This window comes from Necator americanus, chromosome IV (genome assembly GCF_031761385.1).
Source record: "Necator americanus strain Aroian chromosome IV, whole genome shotgun sequence".
In the NCBI taxonomy this organism is placed as follows: Eukaryota; Metazoa; Nematoda; class Chromadorea; order Rhabditida; family Ancylostomatidae; genus Necator; species Necator americanus.
This window is the reverse complement of record NC_087374.1, coordinates 6,624,746-6,647,574: the sequence shown is the minus strand read 5'-3', so window position 1 is coordinate 6,647,574 and position 22,829 is coordinate 6,624,746. Positions and strand designations below refer to the sequence as shown.

General features: G+C 40.3%; 2 protein-coding genes across 4 annotated transcripts; both read left to right on the top strand.

Moving 5' to 3' along the window:
* Nucleotides 1-422: 422 nt before the first annotated feature.
* On the top strand, nucleotides 423-8,298 carry RB195_000528 (uncharacterized protein; the record flags this gene model as incomplete). 2 transcript variants are annotated; one of them, XM_064196926.1, is made up of 18 exons in its annotated part: nucleotides 423-480; nucleotides 565-573; nucleotides 634-750; nucleotides 1,922-2,024; nucleotides 2,539-2,656; nucleotides 2,712-2,822; nucleotides 2,887-3,008; nucleotides 3,519-3,600; nucleotides 3,654-3,773; nucleotides 4,859-4,971; nucleotides 5,029-5,121; nucleotides 6,840-6,936; nucleotides 7,020-7,123; nucleotides 7,231-7,298; nucleotides 7,462-7,521; nucleotides 8,021-8,058; nucleotides 8,113-8,186; nucleotides 8,241-8,298. In XM_064196926.1, 18 exons carry the CDS (start codon nucleotides 423-425, stop codon nucleotides 8,296-8,298), a joined length of 1,545 nt encoding a protein of 514 aa, XP_064052806.1. The 2 variants fall into 2 exon arrangements, with proteins under 2 accessions (XP_064052806.1, XP_064052807.1); XM_064196925.1 differs by lacking the exons at nucleotides 423-480; nucleotides 565-573 and having other exon boundaries at nucleotides 600-750.
* Nucleotides 8,299-8,755: 457 nt separating this feature from the next.
* RB195_000527 (uncharacterized protein) lies at nucleotides 8,756-21,930 on the top strand (the record flags this gene model as incomplete). Of its 2 annotated transcripts, none has more annotated exons than XM_064196923.1 (18): nucleotides 8,756-8,830; nucleotides 10,936-11,115; nucleotides 11,177-11,291; nucleotides 11,363-11,433; nucleotides 11,595-11,744; nucleotides 14,386-14,489; nucleotides 14,562-14,700; nucleotides 14,909-15,009; nucleotides 17,295-17,386; nucleotides 17,455-17,543; nucleotides 17,634-17,750; nucleotides 17,823-17,918; nucleotides 18,943-19,042; nucleotides 20,584-20,671; nucleotides 20,736-20,843; nucleotides 20,906-20,987; nucleotides 21,079-21,171; nucleotides 21,874-21,930. In XM_064196923.1, 18 exons carry the CDS (start codon nucleotides 8,756-8,758, stop codon nucleotides 21,928-21,930), a joined length of 1,857 nt encoding a protein of 618 aa, XP_064052804.1. The 2 variants fall into 2 exon arrangements, with proteins under 2 accessions (XP_064052804.1, XP_064052805.1); XM_064196924.1 differs by lacking the exon at nucleotides 8,756-8,830 and adding an exon at nucleotides 11,943-12,023 and having other exon boundaries at nucleotides 11,053-11,115.
* Between the last annotated feature and the right edge of the window lie 899 nt (nucleotides 21,931-22,829).

The following is a 22,829-nucleotide window of genomic DNA, read 5'->3' as shown; positions in this document are numbered from 1 at the left end:
CGGATCCGCTCTAGTGCTCACCAAGCCTTTCATCCCTCCGGGGTCGATAAAGTGGTACTAGACTTGTCTGGGAGTATAGAAACAGCAGCCCCCGCAAGTCATTGCATAAGCCAGTTGCACACGTTCGTGAACCTCAAAAAACGGCCCGGAAGATACGGCTGCAGGCGTTCTGGTGCACTATTTTCTATGGATGCGTACTGCTGTTTCCAAGTACAAGAATAAAACAGCCTCCGTAGCACTATCTGCATATTTTACAGCACGCGTGCGACACGTTGTATCGCGCACCTTTTGACGATACGGTCTGGCGCGCCCCACTGCAACCATAGCCGATTCTTTGAAATGGCGCGAAAAACGAGCATTTGATTCTAGGTTGCCCTGGTGGGTTTCGGGTGGGTTTTCGAGCGTTTGTGAGTATTGTAGGGATGGGAGCGGGGTTCTGGTTAATATTGATGTCATTTAATGGTTTTTACCTTTTCGTACGTAAGTTTTATGTGCATCTATATGAGGATTTCAGTTGTATGTTTTACATGGACAGCTATTCCTACCTACACGGTCCATTTTCAGTTGCTCCGGGTGCCGAAGCGTATGCTGCTTAACTGATGGTTGTTGAAGAGTTCCACGTGGATCTTGCAGGTCAGGAGGACACATTGCTGTCTCTACCTGAGAAATGGTTCAATAAGCTGAGGGGACAAAGTGGTGATATATCATTCGTGGACGCTCTACAAACATGGCTTGAACGAAATATCAAAGGTTTGATTTAATGTCTTATTAACAATTTATGTTCCTTTCTTGGCATTCGATAGCATCGATCTTGAATTCTGCTTCTGATTTGGGGAAATCATGTATCTCATTGGGCGCTAATTGATGGGAGTTCTAGTACCTTCTTCTATTGCCTAAGTCAAATATTCACTAAATCACATTACCATGAAAATTATAAAGTTTGTGGAAGACTTTTGCTCGAAAGGTGAATAAGTAAGAGTGCTTGCTTGTTGCCAACGTTGGCTTCCAATCTTGAAACGGGCGAGTTGAAGTTTTCTAGGCAATCTTCAGGTAAACTATAGGACTCTCCTCGGGTTGTCTCTTTGAATTCTTTCTTGTAGCAGGTAGTCGGCGCTTTTGTCCTCTTAGACAATTCTGGTACCAATTTATCGACTCCGAAGGGATGAAAGGCTTGGTGAGCACTAAGGAGGATTCGAACCTCCAATCGATCGTCGCATACAGCAGAACCTCCTACTGACTGCGCTGCACTCTGAGGTCCTTTTGCGAGTAGGTAGGGCTGACGGTGTAAAAAGTGTGTCGTAACAATCCGGAGAAACCTGTATTAGAAATCCTAGTTATATTTGAGCTCAGAGGTAGGCTCTGATTGGTGCTAAAGTTAGCTAAATGTATCGCTACTTTTATAACTTCACAATGGCCGAGCTAGTCAAACCAAGTAGTAGAAGAGCGGCGATAATAGAAGGCCTTTGGACCAGAAGAACGGCCGCCGAAATTACTATTAGGCTAGTGCATTCGTTGGTTTGTGGAAAAATTTGCCTGGACAGATTATATTCTAAATCTCAGTACTAACCAAACACTGATTCTCGTTGCAAATCACTTCAGCATTAATAACCGCAATGAAATGCGCTACAAAAATGTAACCGGAAAGAAATTTGTCATGAAGATGAAGTAACAAAGAGCGCGCATTTTTAATATTTTATTTTTGCACCAACCTAATAAATTTTTCTAGTTTCCTAGCACGAGTATGACAGTAGTAGTATGATCTAGCGATGAGATACACAGTCTTAGAGAGGTCTGACGAGGTCTTTTCCGAGTGTTAGGTTAGGCAGAAATCAACAAGATCTACGTTTGTTAAGATAAATATAGATTCCTTTGTAATGTCATCGATCTTCGCCTTTTCATTTTTTCATTTCCGATTGTCTAGATCATCATGTGCAAATGAGAAGATCCAGAGCTAAGACGTCGAAGAAAGGAACAGGCTACCGCATGCAGCGACTCATCACTTCACTTTTACGAAGTGATAAGAGGTAATCATGCTAATGTTTTCTTGTATGGCTTAATTTTGATGGAGTAAAGAGTAAGTAATAGGCTGATTTTTTTTCCGCTGTTGCTGCTTGCTTTGACTAATATTCTGTAGACCACAATGTAAAGAAGAAGTAGAGTCTTTGATGGTAAAGACTTCTGAGTTATCTGAAAGGCTTCGAAACATGGTTGATTTTCGAGGTTCGTTGGCGAGGACATTAACCTTAAAGATGAAACTCGATGGGGAAGAACTCCTAATGTAAATCCTGAAGTTCTTTGTGGCCTTCTTGTGTTGGAGAGACTCCTGGAATCAGCAGTTGCACCATTGCCGAACAAACTTCCTTCGTATATCTATCCTCCATTGTTCATCTCTTCTTCGAGCTTGGCTTGGTCAAAAGGAAAGGCGACATTGCTTCTAGTGAATTTACCTGAGCGCAAACGCAGCATCGGATGATGATAGGATCGACGATAACTTCCTATTGCCTTTTAGAGTTATCAGTACAGAAATTAATCTTTCAGTAAACCTCCTTTGTGCATTTTTTGCCTTGATGATGGTGCAGATGTGGATGAGGCGTGCGGACGACTTCTGTGGAGTCCAGACAAGCCAATTTTCTTCGCAGCTCATGAACTCTGCACTGTGGGTTAAGTCTGTGATATACGGAACCTTTTCGATGCATAAACATCTAATTAAGCTTATGATCCCTGAAGTTCTCACTGTGGACAATCCTTCGTCGCTTGGTAAGCAACTTTTCGACACTGACATCAAACAACTGAACGACGCTTACGCTCGAGGACGCCAGCTTGTGCGCAAATAAAGCAGAGTTAGCTTTGTTTTCTATCACTGCTGATAGGACGTTCTTATTACAGACATGCAATATATGCCGCGAAAAAGGTGCACTAGTTGGTTGCTGTTCTACTTCGTGCCAGTTGGTTTTTCACCTGCCTTGTGCAATTCGCTCAAAATGTTTCATAGATTACGAGGAGTTCCGGTACGACCATATTCCTTCAGTCGTGACATCGTCTCAGAATCTGATATCGATTTTTTTTCGTGCGAAATTCGCAGACCAGATTATATATTCTGAAAAACTACCAGGCTTGTATTTGTTTAAAATCATTCCATGTATTGTCTAGGAGAGTTACTTGACATTTCTGTGGTTCTCAGCTGCACATTTGCAAAACCTAGCTATTTTCTGTGAAATTTTGAGGGACGTGAAGTGAGGTTTGGAAAGCTCAAATTGCACCAAAATTCAAATTCTTAACTGAGGCCATTACCATAACGGTATTATTGTATGACGAGTTGATAAACAATGAGTCAATAAGTCTTTAACGTTTCTAACACTAAATCAGTAAGGCGAAACTATGCACTTTACACGCGTGGATAGGAAATTTTGCAAGTTTGGATTTCTTACTAGCTGGAGATTTTGTGGTCTAAAAGCTGGTATACGCAGTACTTTTCTTCAGTTGTTTTTTGATCCTATTATCTCAAATGATTTCTTGAGGTGCTACTGTGAGAGGCATTCCATGTCTGCTTTCGAAGAAATTACCAAATTGCACTTTTCAGACTTGGAAACCTCATCAAAGGTGTGTTGGCAAATTTCTGTCTGTATTGTTTTTGGACGAATAATTCTTTATAGAGTGAGGATTACGATCTCTGCTGTCTTTGCATGGATCGAATTAACCGTCAAATCAAAATGCATTCTGTTGTACGAATTTCCTGCTGTGGGGCTCGGTTCTACCACTACGAGTGTATGAAGGTATCTGCGTGTCTGTATCTGTGTTTCTTTTAAAGATGGGTTATTGCGAGATGGACTTTTGGTGATACGTGCATACATGTACCCTGGAGTCTATAAATATACATTAGGTTGATGGGAAAGTCTCGTCCGTTTTTCTTTTGAAGTCCAGAACTTTCGATTCTTGATGGATACCCCTATGATGTATAATGGGGTAGTTGTAGAACTTCTTGAAGCTTTTTCGCCATATTCTTTCATCATTTTTCATTTTCACCAATTTTACGAGAGCAGCTTCGAACCATCATTTTCTATGAATGGCTCCGCCGCAGTGGAGCGACAGCAGTCTGCAACTTCAAAAGCAAACTGTTGAAGGGCCCCACTACCATCAGGACTGTCCAGAGCTGGTTCGCTCGCTTCGGAAAAGGAGAAACGGCCTTTGAAGACAAGCCCTGGTAGGAACGCCCCACACTCAGGAGGACACTTCGCTATTCTCGACGCTGTCAGATAGAGACCGGAGCTGCAGTCTTGCGATAGGACTCGGGTGCAACGAACCCACAGTCCTCCTCCTCCAGTCCTCTGCTACAGAAAAATGCCGGGTGCCAGAAGGACACGCGACCACTGGTGTCATTTACACCACTCAGCTCCAGAAACTCGCGGAACCCATTCGAGATTTTATGCGCTAGCTCTTTTGCACAATTTCTTCGTGTGAAGTGAACGTGAGTGTGTTGTGACTCGACATGCAATGTACCACTTCACTTCCACTACATCCAAAGTTGAAAGTGAGTTAAAATGGGTTCTCTCAATTCGAGCCTCCCACTTTCTGCAGACCATTAGATAAACGGTGTAGGGCTGGAGATAACTACATCAATATTTTCCCTAATAGTGCTCATAGTTTCCCACACCTGCGACAACATCGAGCTATGCGTCAAGCGCTTTAAGAAGCGCCCATCAGACTCACAAGGTGTATGATGTGGCGGAATAAACTAGCGAGTCCTATGGTTATTGGGAACATACTGAATACCTTATACTGTTATGTACTTGTGATGCTGACTGCTATTATGTACTCCTTTTCTGCTATCGAGCTGATAATTTTCTCCTCTTGATTTCAGAATGCAACTTTAATACGAGGTCAGGAGATGCGTTGTCCAGCATGCAATCGTCCAAATGAAGAAACCTCTTTTGAGGAAGTGGTCAAACGACAAGGAATTTACTTTCAAACATAGTGAATAATAATTAGTTGACTTTTTATGGAACATATTCCCATAGCGTGATATTACAGCAATCCTGCTGACGAGCCTGACGAAGAGAGCGCTCTCGGAAATACCCATTCCCGTTGTTACTATTCTATGGCGCGCACTTCTGCGAAAGAGCGGTAATTTCATGCACATACATTGACACACTTTCATGTTGGCAACTCCTTTGTGATTCATATTTCGTGAATATGGAGTTTGTCATGTAGAAACTTGTTTCTGTTTCGATTCTTCCTCTCTTGCTTAAAGGCATCACCCCAGGAATAGAGAGTGGCACGGATTTCCGATGGAGTATACGGGGGTCGTAGATTGTGGGGAGGAGGGTTTCTGTTCATTTATTCCTAATTGCCGTAGAAAACCGCCCGGAAGATACGGCTTCGAACATTCCGGCGCACTATTTTCTACAAAGAGCTCGATTGGAGCGCGCCAGCCCTGTGCGGCGCCGCATCTTCCGGGCCATTTTTTACGGAAATTAGGAAGAAATGGACGGAATCACACCCCTCTCCATAATCTACTATCCCGTATACGAATACTCCACCTGAAATCCGTACCACTTCAGATTCGTGGGATGATGCCTTCAAGGGAGAAAAGAAATAAGAACCAGTCGAGATACAATCTATTATACCTCTACTTCTAGGGAGGTAACTAGATAGATCGTGAACTAACTTTGAAGTTCCTCGGTACCTGAAAGTGGTTCGTCTTGTTCGTTTACATATGGGTTGCGGCGAGTAAGACGAATATATGTCGGGTTGAGCCTATTCATTAACAAAAGAAGTTTGTAAGCCAACTCAAGCGAATATGTTGGATGAATAGTGAAATGAGGGGACAAAGGCTAGATTTCCGAAGGAGATGGTCAAGGCACGCCTCTGTCATGCTTCGAGTATTCGAATTCTCGCGCAGGGTACTATTTGGGACCCTATGTGACTAATTAAATTCTTCCTCACAGTTGTCATTTGAATGCTCTGCTTCCGTATTTTTCCAGTTTCTTTTATGTTTCGTACCACTATTCGGCTCATTAACAGAGTTAGCAGATCGCTAGCGAATTTCCAGTATGATGTTCTTCAGAGCGTAAAACAGTGATGGTGATTTTGTTACAAGGAATGCTGAGTTTTAAAAACACCAAAGAACGCCTATATTTGGAAATTTCGGCAAATATGCCAGCGTGGAGCTGCACGAGCTGCAGGCAACCAAAAACTCACGTTTGGGCTTGCGAGCCTTCGCAGAGAATTTTCGAAGAATTCGCGAAAGATCGAGATTTCGCCAATCGTAAAACAAAAATGACCGCTCTCCGAAATTTAGATGAAGAAACATTACATCAAGGAGGAGAATGGAGAAAAACATACGAGGCTTCTACTCGGATCTTTTCTACAGCGATGTTCATAATAAAATCTGAACGTCTGAACAAGCTACCGCCAGTTCTTATCAAAACTTGAGAGGCCCTTCACACGTTATTTGTCGAAATTCAAAGTTTCCATCTCCAGCTTTTTCCGAGGATTTCCTCATCACGTCAGATTCGTGGTATGCTGCCTTTAAAGTTCAGTGGGGACCAGGGTCGGCTCACGAACAATGCTCACGTTCATTTAAACGTTCAATTTTGATTGTGCCTTTTTGATACACAGTACATCCGAAAAATTTCATGGTTCTTTCCCTTCCTAATTATCAACCATCTGGTTCTATAACGAAATTGTTTATACTTCAACTCTGCCGTTGTAGACGTGAGATAAAAATCGGAATGTATTGGTCTTTCTCCTCGAAAATTCCTGTAGTTTCTTTAGCTATGGTATTTTCGTTTTTTCTACTAATGATTTAATTTTTATTCAAAAATGTAACTTATTTTCAGCAAGTGTTTGAGTTCGCTTGGACCTGAGAAGTACGATGACAGTGATGCTCTTAACGACCAAGTGTTCAATCCACTGGAAGCTCTTAATGGTTGCATTGTAAGTGTCGTCCGCTCATGTTTGCATGCTTTGGAAGTTCATAGGTGCCTATGTTACTTTCACTGGATATCTTCTGCCTTTAGACGTGTGGTGTTCACTGTCATAGGGTCTGTGCGGGGCCGCCATGGTCCACCTATACACCTGATGGCGATGGTGAAGAGGAAAAGTGGCAGTGTGACGATTGCAGGTAATTGAGTTTGTTGACTTATTTATGTTATTTGAAAGCGTATTGCGCAGTTGTTTCGTGCCTCACTGGTCAGAAAGAAATTTCTTTATGTTATATGTCTCTTTTAGGGAAGTGCTCCTATCAGTCAAAGATTCTTGTGCTGCAAAAGATTCTTATGCAAGCTGCGCTCCAGAAGGTTAGCGATTTTTTCATCGGTTTCATTCGTGTGATCAGAGACTTTAAACTTCTATTTCTTGTGTGGTACTGTTACGGCAAGAAATGATTTGTGCACGAGTGTAATTCCTATGTAATTCCTACTCCATGCTCCATATAATGTTGGGTTGATTCTTTAATTTTAGTGCCTTCAAATCCTGCGCGAAGGAGGCGCACAAGGATGTCAACAGCGTCCCTTATGAGAGGTTAGTCGTAGGGTCTGCATTGGTCCCCTGGTATGGAAGACTGCCTCTAAACTCTGTATTTTGCTGTACCCTTTATCTACTCGACGTTTTGTTCTCTTTTTTCTATATTTTCAAACGTACGTTGCCGTTATCTTACACTCCTGAATCTTCATGCCTAAAAATTAAATGTAATGCGTCAAATATAATCCAAATCGCTAGATTCATCTCTCAATGTAATTGTTATAAAAGAAGAGTGTTGCAATATTTTTGTGTAATGATGCGGAAACGTATGATTTTGGTACAAAATGGATGTCGAATATGACAATTTTTGAAAAAGTGCTAAGGTAGACCGTAAAAAAGAGACAGTGCAACGCCGTCTTATTAACCGTAGAGAAATACAGCCATTTCTTTTTTTTATATTGATGTGACCTTGCTCTTCTCTTCCTCGTATCTAAAAGCAGTGATGCTCCGAATTTCATCTTGGTCGTTAGAGCCGTTCGTTTAATCTCTTCTTTTACAGGTGAGAGCACCCATAATGACGAGAATAGAGTTCTTAAGGTAGGCCATATCGCTTGACTCTTGTTCAGTGAATTCATGAAAAAAATTCTTTAGAAACGTACGCGTGGCGATTCTGCGCATGTAGTAACTAATGGACCCCCAAAGAAACAGGCAGTTATTTCGAAATGGTTTGCAATCAGTTTCCTTTCCTCATTATGAACGATTCGTACACGATTTTCAAGGTTCACAACCGCCAATCGCCATGGAAAATCATCTTCGAACGACTTGCACGTCCCTTGAAATTTGCACGAACTTTCGTAGGGTTATAACTTCCTGTTTTGAATTGTAAATTTTAAGAAAGGTTACGCCGTGTTCATGGTTTTCCCGCATCCCTCCTTATAAGGTGTGAGGTGGTTCGAATATTTTTTCGGCGTGGTAAACCATAGCAAACGCATCGAATACCAGATGCTGCTAAGTCGGTTCATTGAATGTGAATTCTTGCGGTGTGTTCGGAGAAAACCATGAAGACGGGTTTAGGCAAATTGTTCTTTTTTGTGTTGTTCCTGGAAAAAGATACGGTTATTATATTCTTTTTTTATTTTGTACATCGTTGTTCCCTTTATTCTTAGTTCTCACCATTCTGTAAATTTGCATGTGTGATATTTCGAGTGAAATTCTTTTCAATCGTAAGAAAACTTCCTTTTTTTTTCTTATTTTAGAACCATTTTATTGTAGTGTTTTGCAGCAATGAATGTGCATGATTACTATTTCATTTTGCAGTTTTTCCATTAAGTTAGTAATATTGGAGGTAATTGTTGAAGTTGAAAGTGAAGTAAGTCGTAAGTAGTTGGAATATGCCCAAGGAAGGCATAAACGAAGATCTCATTATTTATTCAACTTTTATTAACTTTTGCTTTACCTTTACCCAGGTAACTTTCACTAATTAAAAGACGATAGAGAGCAGAAAGGTGTCAAATGAAACATGGTCAACAGAGCCGGTAAAGTGATCTAAAACAGTGTGGCTTTCGAGGTGCGTCTATGTGTACCGATGAGTAAAAAATAGCTTCGGTAGCGGCCGAAAGGTTTCGCTTGAGATTTGACTTGCTTCTGAAGTTGTTGTGTGGTTGAAGTCAATAGCGCAGTGATCAGCCATTGTTTAAGTTTAGGTAATTTTGCTGCCTGAAGAACCCTTTAGAAAATGGAATGATAGTCAATGTGATTAAAGCCGTGATGGCGGGTGACGGTTTTTTCGTTTACCTTACGGAGGTGTCTGTTGTTGATATACCCCTCACAGGAACTGCAAGGTTGCGGTTGTGGGAACTACGTGCTGCCCATGTGGGTGGACGACAATATGACGATCCTCGGCCGACTACTCATTACTGTGCTCTCTGGTGATTCTGAAGGCTTCAGGCTTCAGTGCTGGCTTTTTCGAAGACCAGTGAAGAGCTGCTGAATAATGAGAAAATACTGAGTGTTATCATATTAGTACTGGAATAGAAGAACGTACTGGAATTCATTCGGTGGATAATAAAGAGAGTCAAAGAGGTACTAAGTAGTGATCTTTTTTTGAGAAGATAAAGGATAAAAAGACGAAGTTTCTGGCGTCAATCAATCCGCTTGTGATGCGCCCCCACGTTCACTTCAATTCAGAATAGTTTGAGGTTTACGAACGTGTAACTGGCCTATACAATGACTTGCGGTGGCAAGCCGATGTGTCAAGTCAGTGTTTTTATCTTCCCAGACGTCTGGTACCAATTTATCCACCCCGGAGGAATGAAAGGCTTGGTGAGCACTAGGGCGGATTCGAACTTCCGATCGATCGCGCAGGAAGTGGAACCTCTAGCCGCCACAATACACCCTTTTCTTCAATCCCAAGCGGAGTGATTTTTTCTTTTTTTAAAACTTTTTTGAGAGAGAAAAAAAAACACATGAAAATAAAAATGTTCTCCCAGAATTCTATGTACCTTTCAAAAGAATTATTACATAAAAGTGTATTGCTCTAAATTATAATAATGTAATAATGTTAAATCTTGTTTCTTCAGATTATTAAAATGAATTGTCAAACTGGCGCATATAAAACACTATTTTTTTGCATTTGATCGACACGATAATGTCTCTGAAGCTGAAATTGATTTGTACTGTGTGTGGAGAAAGAGTAAATGATGTACATCCAGATTTATTAAGCTGTTTAGTTCCCAAAATTACAGCAAAGCTTTGTAGATTTGTAGAATTGCGAACTACCACTTATTGTAAACGAAGCATTCATTCCTTTCCTTTTTCTTTTTTTTTTCATCTTATTTGTTCACGTCGTCGAACTCATCACGCATTTATTTCTGCTGAAAGGCTGGGTTCCCAGGTCTCGTAGTTGAATGCCGCCTATCAGGCAGTTTCATTTATCAACAGCGTTGCTAATAAATGGGAAATAAAATTGATGTGCGTAGTACTAGCGACGAAATGACTTCTTTATCAGTGGACTCTAAGTATCCTTGAAAGAAGTTGCTTTCCCTTATTCTTTCATTAGGACTTTGTCAGAATTTTGAAAAAAAATTTGACGCGGAAAAAATTTCCACGATAGGTAGTAGCTCATTTCAGACATCCAGAAACAATCATTATAAATGCTTGTGTTCTGTCATCTCAACGTTTCCATTTCTTTTGATTTGAACAGCTAAAATTTTTTTTAATACAAAAGAATAGCAAGTCAAGCAAGCAGGATGTGTTGTTGTTGTTGTTGTTGTTTCTTTTGACACCCTTTGGAAGATAAAATGAGACACACAAATCGTTCGCTGTTGAAGAAATCCAGAGAAACTCTAAAAATCGATTTATCTTCTCAATAAGTACTTAACGTTTGCGAAATTTCGAGAAAACTCACAGGAGCTTTACTATATTCCATATTTATGTCTATCCATGATTACTTTGATTGTTACTGCTCATTTTAAGGTAGATGTAAAATTTCGGAGAATGATCCATGGAAAAACAAACGATATGCGATGGCTTTTCAAAGTTCATCACATATGTACAGCACTTCTCTATGTAGTTTTTCAATTATGCCTATTTATGAATTTGTATGTTATATTGAGTAGAGAAGATACAATATTCTATTTAAGAGTTTACCATTCGGTGAGTTGCATAAAAATAGATTGATCGCATTTTTGTTTGTTTTTCAAAAATAATTTCACAGATAATCGCACTGTTGATGTTTTGTTGTGGTATTGTCGAATTGGAATTTCTTATACGCACAAGAAATTTGCCAAAACTCGAGGAACCTCATGAAATTCCTGGCCCTGCCCTTATTGGTTCGTTTAATGTTCACTGTTTTAACGTCAAATTTTTTTTTACTCGATAAACAATTGTATTTAATTTACAGGAGCTGTTGCATTAACAATAGGGATAGTGTTAGGATACCTGTACTTTATAATTTTTAACTATGCATTCCAGGTACGCTATTCGTTTTAGAGCAAATTTTGTCAAAACATTGAAATAAATTCTTTCTAAATTAATTTTTCTTCTAAATTTCTAGAATTCGTTCCAACGTATGATTAATCTTAGCATTTCTAGAATTCTTTCTAACGTATAGTTAATGTTAATTTCGTTTTCAGAATTGTGATAAACTAGTCGACGCGATTTACACCTCAGAACTATGGTTAGAATCATGCTATGACATTCTTATGGCATCTTTTTCTGCGTTATCTTTTGTATACATCCTTCAAAGACGATACTATGGAGCAATAAATTCGAATCTGGACAAGGTACTCTTACAATAAATTATCGTTTCAATGAATGAGAAAGGATTGGGTATTTTGGAAGATTTGCCGTGATTTAAAGAATTTTTCTGCTATCTGTTTGATCTGTGTTCTGGTTATATAAAGTAATACAAATATCAGAACTTTGATTAGAGTGTATATGTAAGATTCAGTGTGAAATGTCTACCGAGAACTTTTTTCTAGATAGGAAGACTATTCATTAACATCACTTTTTCGGTGGTTTGGATCAAAGTTGTCGTCTTCAAAGGTTATCTCAGTCATCAGGTGCTTCTTTCCAACATCTTGATCTTAAATAAATGTTTTTTTTTTTGGAAAACACTACTGACTAATCAGAATTCTGTAGCTCTATGTCGCTGTAGAGGGTTTCTGTCGCAGATCCATAGAGCTGAACGGGAAAAAAAGTAGTTGAAACCTCAGCTGTGCGCTAGTGAAATTCTTAGTTTCGTTAATTTGTCCATCTGTTGCTCTGGAAGGGAAACGACCACTTCGCATTAACTTACACTTAATTCACAAATATCGTAGGTGATTATCAATATAGATATTGCTAAGAACCACCCCCTACTATGTGTCTTCCTGGATAAGCTTTTTGATTACATGTAGGAACTATTAAACAGTAGCTCACTACTGTGCGCCCATTATGAGCAGTTATTTGCTTCCATAAAACTAGGGTGATAAGAAAGTAATTACGCATTCTCTCAAGAAAAAAACATTACGCAATGACCAAAGAATATTAGATAATAGTGATGACAACTAATAATGATAATTAGAATAAAATTACTAATTTAATAGTAACCCAATAATTTTAAATAATTTAGAAAGTATGATAAACTGAAAGTTGTTGCAGTACCACATCTTCGACAATTTTTTTCACACTTGAGGCTATATTATTACTGTTATCATGGTTATTATTAATATTGTTATTATTATCGTCAGCTTCAGCTAAAGCCTGACATCAGACTTTTTGTGGTGCTTGCTTCGCTCCCCTTTACTGATCAGCTAAAAGTAAAAATAGTGTCACTTCTTTTAAAATTAAATTCTTTAACGCTTTCTTCGATCTTTTGTTTGGGAAATTGGAGCACTCATGAAAATAAGATGAAATGAAATCGTGATTTCATAGTTTTCTTCTTAAATGCGTAAATACTACTTTTTGAGAGTGTTCAAATTTGACTTTTAACCTATATTCCTTCGATACTGCCTCAATTTGGAAAAATAATTCGATGTATAAGTTTTTCTTCTCCCTCAACAATTAGTGCAGAATAATGCGCTAGCATAGGATGACATAATGTCATTAACGAACTGATAAGGATAAGGTTTTACGTCAGATCACCTAAACTGTTCGCTACTATTCAAACGGCCGTTTACATGTGTGCTTCCTATTTGGGAAGGAATTGTCTGAAAAACATGATGAAGGAAACGTGCAGGGCAGTATACATGCGCAGGGGAACAAAAAAGTGGAACGCAAACAGTTTTAGAACGGTTCCCAAGGTCTCATTTACTTTTTGACAAGTTCTGGAGTTATCGCAAAGTCAAGGATAAATTCACAGGCGTATCAATTCACTTGGAATGCGCCAAAACGTTCTACTGCAGTTCGTAATCGTCGAGGCTTTGGAACGCGTGTTGGCCTATGCAATGACTTGCGGGAGGCGAGCCGAAGTGTCAAGTCAATGTTTTTATCCTTGCAGACAAGTCTGGCACCAGTTCATCGTTTCCCGGAGGGACGAAAGGGTCGGTTGGCACTGGAGCTGTTTCAAACCATCGACCGTGCGGCGACAGTGGACCTCGAACCGGTCCCGCTGTTTGCACGATCGATCGGAGGTTCGAATCCGCCCTGGTGCTCACCAAGCTTTTCATCCCTCCGGGACTTCTTTCGACTTCTTACCGGTTAGAGATCCGCTGTAGCCGCACGGTCGATGGTTCGAAACAACCCCAGTGACAACTGAGCCTTCGTCCCTCCGGGGACGGACAAATTGGTGCCAGACTTGTCTGGGAGGATAAAAACACTTAGTTGACACATCGGCTAGTCACTGCAAGTCATTGTATAGGCCAGTTACACGTTCGTAAACCTCAAACGATTCTGAATTGAAGTGAACGTGGTGGCACATCCCAAGCGGATTGATTAACTACGGGCACTTTATTCTTTCTATCCTTATTGCGCAGTACTACAGCACCGCAGCGCACTACTTCGGTGTCTTGGGACCTGCCTTACCTCATTTTATTCCTTTCTGGCACCAATTCAATGCGGTAGGATCTGTCTCACTTCCCTTACACCCACTTTGGGGTCCCATTACACCTATTTAATGCAGTTAGCGCCATCTTTCAATATCTGGAATTTCGTTACAAGACACACACTCACGTTATAGAATAAAGCATGATTATTATTAGTGATTTCATACTTCAAAAAATTCATGGGAGCGACTACCCTGTTGAAAAGAGGTCCTTGTACGATACATAAATAGAAGAACCCGTTTTACGTGCGCCTTCTCTTGTGGTTACCGCAATCTGCACCTCTTTTAGTGCGGAAAGGGGGATTAATTCCTGATGAGCATTGATCTCATGGGTTCACCAATAGGAGGGAGCTAAGGAACCTCGTACGTGTCTTTCGGATTCTGTGCTTCTTATTTACCAGGAGTTGTGTCAAAGAAAGGAACTGGAGAGCTACTGGTGCCCCGTAGTGAGGCGAAACTATGAATGCAGCCCAAGTGATGATCTCCACGGAACACAAAAAATGTGGTAGGTTTTAATTTGATGTAATGCTTTGGTTATGTTCCTCTACAATTTCTTTTCTATCCCTCATCCTCACAGGTACTATATCAATAAAGGAATACTTTCGAGTTCCATAATTTCATGCGCTTCTGAGTTCTTCCCTGTGCTGTTAGTTGGACATTGGTTAGCCTGTGGAGGAGCTGAAGAGAAGGCGGAGGATATAGAACGTCGACAACAAGTGAGCTTTGTCAAAATTGTAAAAATGTCATGTGTTCCCCGTATGTTAAGTCTAAAAGAATACCACGTCTTATTTACAGAAGAAATTTATATAGAAACATTATTTTCGTTTTTGGATAACGGTAAGGAGAAGATAAGACGAGAAAAAAGCTTGTACCCGCATGATAAACTTCACAAGCCGTCCACCAGCGCAAAGTCACTATTTCCAGTTACGACAAGGTGTGCGTGGATTGATGAAGGAGTTTTTCAAGGATATTTCTCGTGTTTATGTTGCTGCTCCTGCAATGAGTGTGCCGCCTCTTCATATTAGGTATTTTTACTATTTTTTTATTTTTTTATTTAACCTTCCAAATTCTTCTTTCATTTCACCTTCACCTGTATCATGCCAATATGAATTCAATTCTGTATGATTTGAATAAAATCAGTGGACTCCGTATTTCTACTTCAAGAAAATTCGTAGAAGAAGACAGCCTATGAAATGAAATCTTTTCTTACGGAATACTATCGGCATGCTCTTAATCAGCATGTTAATTGAGATCTCTTCCGAATGCCACAATTGAGCCGCAAGATGAGGAGATGTTCCCCGTTCCTTAAGCATGGCCAACGAAGTCGATGTCGGGGAGGCAGCCCTGCTCATCTGATTAGAACATCTATCACCTTGGTGAACCCCCAGGCGCCGTCTTTCTCTGAATTCGTGCACGCCCAACGATCACACACACCGTGATCGGGGGAGGCGTCTAGTGTTCGGGTGAGAGAGGTTCCGGTGGGTAATCGAAGAGTGGAGAATGGAAAATCTGGCGGAAACGATGGAATTAGTGCAGAAATGCTGAAATCTCCTCTTCCTTTTGGAATTTGTGAGATGACTAAGATCATCTGTTCAAAATGCGTTGACAGAAGAAAACCTGACTCGTGGAGACATGCTAATATAAGAAAATTGGCTTATTTAACGACATGAATAGAACAACAACTGCTTCAAAGTCGAACAAAGCCGGATGTACTACACCGTTCGAAGTGGAAAGTGGAGTAAGGTAAAAAAAAAACAAAAAAAAAACTAAACACAAACCGATGGCAGCTGCTAGAGATGTATTCAGCAAAGGTGCGCTTAAGTCAATTCAGGATTCAACTCATTGACCAAGTGCTTGTGGTGGACTCCTATCGCCAACCAATTCAACCTGAGAGTCTACCTGACCGCAATTCACTCCTTCGTGAGGTACGAATCGGAGACTTGGCAGCGCTGTCGGCGGTGATAACGAAGCTTGACTGCATGGAGAAAGAGCTTTTTAGGCGACTGTTAGGCTACCTATGGCCGATGGTGTCCCATAATGAGAAACTTTACTCGCGAAAAATATTGCTTGTGGTAGAGCCCTATCGCCATCCAATTCAACCTGAGAGTCTACCTGACCGCAATTCGCTCTATCGTGAGGTACGAATCGGAGACTTGGCAGCGCTGACAGTGACAGCGACGGCGGATGACACATGGAAAACATCTACATACTGCCCGATCTTCTGAAGTTGTCACAGAAAACCATCTTCACTTCTTTGGTCACATTATGAGGAGATCGTCCGATCGTCTTTTGCGAGTTGTGCAGAGTATGGTCCCGGACTCGGACTGCAAAAGGCCTCTTGGTCAGAGTATGGTCCCGGACTCGGACTGCAAAAGACTCTTGGTCATAAAAAAAAGTTCTGGACAGATGCAGTTAAGCAAGATCTGAGGACAATTGGAATAGCGACGGAAGGATGGATTCTATGCGAACTCCAGCTGAGGATCGAACAGGATGGGTTTAGATGAGTCTAAAAACGGCGAAGTTTTTAGACTCATCTAAAGTTCGCGTAAGCGGCTGGGCTCGAAGCGGCGCTGTGGAGCGTAGCGATTGAAATCGAGCAAGGAGTTTTGCTTCACGAATCCAACGGCTACACTCCACCTTCGAGCGCAGCCGCTTACGAACTGTACATGTTTCATGTCGTTTTCACCTATTTATAAGTCAAGTTACAACGGCATTGATTACGAACCACGCTACTCAGCTTAGGAAATCTCCCTCTGAGGTCGGGCCACTAATAAACGTCAAGCCACTAATAAAGTTCCACCAAACCTCCTAGGCGCAACAAGAAAACATAAATCCTATTCATAATTAGTTTTTTCCACTGGTTATTGTTGGATTTTATTACAGTGTGTAGAGTACACATTAAAACGTACATTTCTATAATCTACACATTGTGATTTGGGCACCCCCTTTCCACGTGACTACTACAGGCACTTGGGACTTCTCGGTTACATAAAAATGAGTTTCAAAGGCAGCATGGCGTGAATTTGACGTGGTGAGGGAACCCGCGGGAAAAGTTAGAGATGAGGTTGTAGATTGGGGATCAGGGGTGGTAGCGCTCATCTCTCTCTGACTGTCGTAAGAAACGGCGTGGGAACCCTTTATTCTCTCGAAGTGCGTAAGACTCGTCTTTATGTACACGCTCCGGCCTCATCTGCAGTCTACTCATTGTTTTAGCCCCAGCTTTTCCAGCGGTTTCCATCACTGCGTCAGATTCGTAGTATACTAACAGAATATTTTCCTCAGCAACACATGTAGATGTAATTCATTGCAGTCCTTATCTCTTGTTGTTCTTCTGGATCATTACTCCAATAGCATCACTAGCTTGTGTTATACGATGGCTGGTGTATTTCTATTGGACAATAGGTGATCCACTTCACTTCTTCATGATTAACTCCTAGAAAGGTGTACCAACTTCTTCTACTCTTTTACAGATTTTGATCACCTCATAGAAATTCATTGGATGACAAATGATATCGTTTCGTTGGTGGCTAATGTAATTCAACTTATCTTCTTCCTTGGGGTCGGTAATCGTTTGAATTTTGTAGTCACGTTAATTTTTAACTACTTTTTACTTTTAACTACTTTTGTTTACTTTAATTTTAATTTCCAGGTGTACATGTTCACATGGTACTTGACAAATGATAGGTTGGATGCTCATCACAAAGCTCACGCACGAGGAGATATCACAATTTTATTTGGATGTTGTATCGTTCTTCTCATCAAACTAGTATGTAGATGAAATAATCAGAAATTCGATGACGGGATTCTTTTTACCGGGCAAACGGTTTTTTTTTCATAGATCTTACAATCGATTGAAGTAGAATACCAAAGGAAGGATGGTTTTATCAATCTTGGTGATGCAATTATTTCGACGGTTTGTTATGCAACAATACAGGTAAGTATTTGAATTACAGCAAAGCATAAGCGGGTGGCTCAGATTGTTGAATTGCGGACGCTTCAAACGACTGTGACTAACCTATTTTACATTTGTTTTAGATTCAATTTTTTCTTTTTTTTGATGAAGTTACTTTGCATAACGTAGCGTCATACGGCTTTATAGGCGAATGTATTTATTTATGAAACTGGTAAATCTATAGGATCATACAGGGTGACGAAAAACTACGTGCGCTATAAAAAACGCTCAAACCTTACTTTTTGCCGACAGAGATTTTAAAAAATCATTTTTATAGAACAATAAACTAAAACGTTTTATAATTATCGTGGCTTTTTAAAGTGGTTGGCATTAATTTGAGATCCAGGCTTTACGCAGATCACAAATCCTTCAAATCACGTCAAAATCAAAATCAGATCACGTCAAAAAAGAGCCGATTTTGGTCTCAAGGAAGTGGATCATTGTTTTGGCTCCATGGACTGTATCTGTTGAAGGATAAAATTAGAGTAATTTTGCTTCCACGGCACCACAAATTTCTTTAGGATCTCTTCTTGATAGACTTTCACATTTTCGCCGTGGTCCCACCTCGATTCCAACCGCTGTCTCCACCGCACCGCTTCGATCGCAGAAGCGTGTGCAATTGTCCGTGCTTCATGTCTTATTGATCCGAGTATACCTCAATGCTCTAGCCATAGTGTCACATAGCAACTGTGTTAAATTCGCACAAAAATGCGGGGCACACCTCCTTCACTTCGGCAGAATCCAACTAGGAGTCGAAATCTCGGATTAACTTGTAGTTCAGCTAAATTGTGTAAGCTTTTCATCGCTTAATTTAAGCGAAAGAGTACGCTGATGTGTTTTTTCGCGCAAAAAAAATTATGCTCCAAAATTCTACAGTTGCATTTTCGACGAATAGGTCAAAAACTTTGGAGAACTGCCCTTCTCAGTGTTTACAAAGAAAATATGGAGAAAGTTTCTAAGTCTCAACCTTTTTGGTATCTCGAACTGGAAAATAATCTGATTCCAGGCTTCTCAATGGTTGCAGTACCTTTCAGTAAGGCGGATATTGGCAATGTCAGACAGCGACTGTCGGGCGACTAAGAAATTCATGCCTATGGCTGCATTGGGTGAGTTTATGAAGGATAAAAAAATATAAATATTAATATATATATTAGTCATTAATAGATATATATTAACTGAAATCTATCTACGCTCTTTTTTTTCTTGCGTTTTCCTCTCATAGGGAAATAGATAATAATCTTTGATTCGGCAAACCTCACCATTTTTTAGTCATAAACTACAGGGTCATAAAGGAAGGTGCAATGTTCAGGAACAAATCAATATTCTTAATAGTATGCGATAACAAAGTATTAAATACAACGTTTTTATGGAAGTCGTTTTATTATATATGAAGAATCACATCTAATGCCATTCATTTTTTTATTTTGTACAAATGTACCCTTTCAAATTTGTCTTCTATAGCTTCTATAGCAGCTTTTAGAGTTTCAATTTGTAATCATGCGATTTCGGCTCAAGTATTGTCATTGAACCTTGGAGTTTTCTCATTCCGTAAATACCTGGTGATTATTTTTTCGAGATAACCCTTGTTAAGAGTTAGGAATGTGCAAAACGCAGTGATTACTTCATGTCGCAGCTGCGAGAAATTAATTTTTGCACAATAATCTGCCTATCATTGATTGAATTCATATAAGTGATATTCACTTCAATTCTCGCATGTCACTAAAACTTAAGAAAAAGAAAAAAAAACTTAAGATCGCAACACCCTTAGATGACCTCAGATCCACCTTGAGAATCGAGCTGCATTTTTGGTTTCTTCTCTTGTTATGCAATACAATCTCTTCTTCTCTTGTTATGCAATCTCTTGTTTTTTTTTTGGAATTTTGTAACTGTTAAAATACTTCAAACAGCAAACAAATTCTTGTTACATACTCCTAAGTCTGAAGAGTTAGTAAAAGCAACTAAACTACAATACTACAGAAATCTTGAGAAAAATTACTACGAAAATTGAAGGATTACTAAATTGCTGATCGTATTGAACAGTTTTGATCACTGACTACTTTGAAAGAATCGGAATATAAGCAGCGTCCATCTCCTGCAAAAACTTTTTAAGCTACTGTACGCGTCTGAACGGGGATTTCGGTTGCAGCATGCAACTGCAACGCGTTCATCGTAATTGACTATGGGTCCTTGTTCTGCTCGAAGCGGTTCCAAGAGGATTTAAAGGCAGCATACCACGAATCTGAGGTGATACGGATTTCAGGTGGAGTATGCTTATACAGGATCGTAGATTATGCAGAAAAGGGTGATCCCGTCCATTTCTTCCTAATTGCCGTAAAAAACGGCCCGGAAGATACGGCTTCATTCGTTTTGGCGCACTATTTTCTACAAGGGGTTCGATTGGAGCGCGCCAGCCTTGTGCGGCGCCGCATCTTCCGGGCCGTTTTTTACGGCAATTAGGAAGAAATGGACGGAATCACCCCCCTCTCCGTAGTCTCCCATCCCGTATACGAATACCCCATCTGAAATCTGCACCACTTCAGATTCGTGGGATGGTGCCTTTAAGGCGCATCGCACTTCCATATTACCACATTAGCATCAGTGCATATACTTTTTCATTATTTTCCTTCGCTATCGTTTACTAGTTGAGGAGGACTACTCATGGCATGGATCCACTTCGGGATTACATTCTTCGATACATCTCTCATCAAATATCAGCTTACAGATGAAAACTTCGAGTATGTTCGCAATGCAGAATGCAAGAATGTGAATTTTACAGCAACGACACTGTTTTCCTTTTAGTTTTTCACAAACAACCTTGGTTTGCATGATTTTTACGCAAACCATCTTCCCAGCAGATTATCTGTTCGCTTTCACCGTTAGTGGATGTTACTTGGAGCTGCTACAAAGGTAAAATTAGCAAGATACACGAAATGAGGGTGTCCGTCAAGATTTAACCACTGTGAGTTTAGGTATTTGAATATGGGTTACTTCCAGCTGGGCACTCCACGACTAAGCTTGAGTGTTGGACATAACCACCATGAAATCAAGGAGGTAAGATACGTCATCGCTTTCCCAGCGCATTTTTCAAGAGTTATCAGTTTTCCTCATGTCCTCTTTATTAAAGGTGTGGTATGATTTTCAGACAAGTAAACGCTTTGACCGTGGGCCTAACATTGCAACTATGATGCATGCCGCAAACACTATGTATAGGAAACGAATGGAAAGCGGTTCCGAGGTATTTCCCCGATTTTCTTCGAAAAGCGCTATTCCTTTTCGGCTTTCTTTATAGAGCGTTATTCTGATGTATTCATTGGCATTCATTATTTCATTATGTAGTGCTGGATTTGTTTTTTTTTTCAGATTCTGTTCTTAAAGGCATCACCCCACGAATCTGGGGTGGCGCAGGTTTCGGGTGGTTTATGCCTGGGTCGTAGATTATGGAGAGGAGGGTGATTCCATCCATTTCTTCCTAATTTGTCGTAAAAAAAACGGCCGTGTCGTATTGCTGTAAAAAAAACGGCCCAGAAGATGCGGCGCTTGCACACGGCTGGCGCACTCCAATCGAACTCGTTGCAAATGATAGCGCCCCGGAACGCCCGAAGCCCTGGAACGGCAATTAGGAAGAAATGGACGGAATCACCCCCCTCCCCATAATCTACGACCCCGTATAGGCATAACCCACCTGAAACCCGCATCACCTCAAATCCGTGGGGTGGTGCCTTTAATACAACAAGTATAGACCGTAGTCTAACTCCGCCCGAACTGATGCAGTACGCATTTGATTGAAGCAGGGCAGAGAAAACAGCACTGAGGGTACCAACATTGATAGTAGAGGCTTCTGCGCCTATAGATGACCATAGGACTCTACTTTTACAATTCTCCGCACATATGCTCCAGTTCAGAGCTCATTTTTCCACAATATTCTCTCATCTTCCAGACTACAACAACGACGAGTAGCGGAAGAGTATCGTTGGCAGGAGTTAAAGAAGAATGAGGACCACTCGATATGTTCTTGTAGATAATAGGATGGAAAATGGAGGAGTAAATCTCTAAAATAGTTTTAAGTGTAAAGATAGCTTATTCTTATTAGGAATCAATGCTTAGTAATCGTTGAACGATGATGGGACGTGAAATTTATTGTTTTGAAATAAATATCACTTGTTGGACTTGTCATTTTCTGCTAAATTTATATTTTTCTATTTATTTCTAACTGACATCTGTGCTGCAAATGTCATTTCAAATAGTATCTTTATTTGTTCAGTCCCATTCTGTTCATATGTAGATTTCGATTTTTCCAGTCAGTGCAGTTGCCCGCCTTTCATGTTGTCGCATTTTGATCCTCACATCTTCTTCGTTCCCGAGAGAACTGATGAAGATAGTGGGTGAAGTTGTGCTACGCTGTCTGACCCCTCCTTACAAAGCTCTACAAAAAAATATCTTAAATTCGCGATAGAAAATACTGCAGAGTAATTCAAGGAGAGGTGTCGAGCAAAAGACAGACAGCAAAGGACGGATAGCAAAAGAAGACGAAGACGACGAGTCGATACCATTCAAAAATGGGAATTTCGGTTGTGAAGTCGCTATAGAAATCATGTAGCACCTTTGGATATGACCAAAGACGCATTGATTGTCCAAGGTTCTGTGAGCACTTCCATCTTCTCATTGTTCTAAAGTCCTTTGAGTTTTCCTTGAGAGAATAAGTCGCTGATAGTTTTAAATTTCGAGGCTCTTATGAATGCGATAATGCCGAAACGTTACCTGTTAATAAAGATCAATACCAATCATGGCTACAACTGGAACAAATCAATGGAAAGAATTTGAAGTTTCCTACGAATCGATGGAAATGAGATACAGTGCCATCTTACGCTCTCGCCATCTTTCTACGAGTATTGA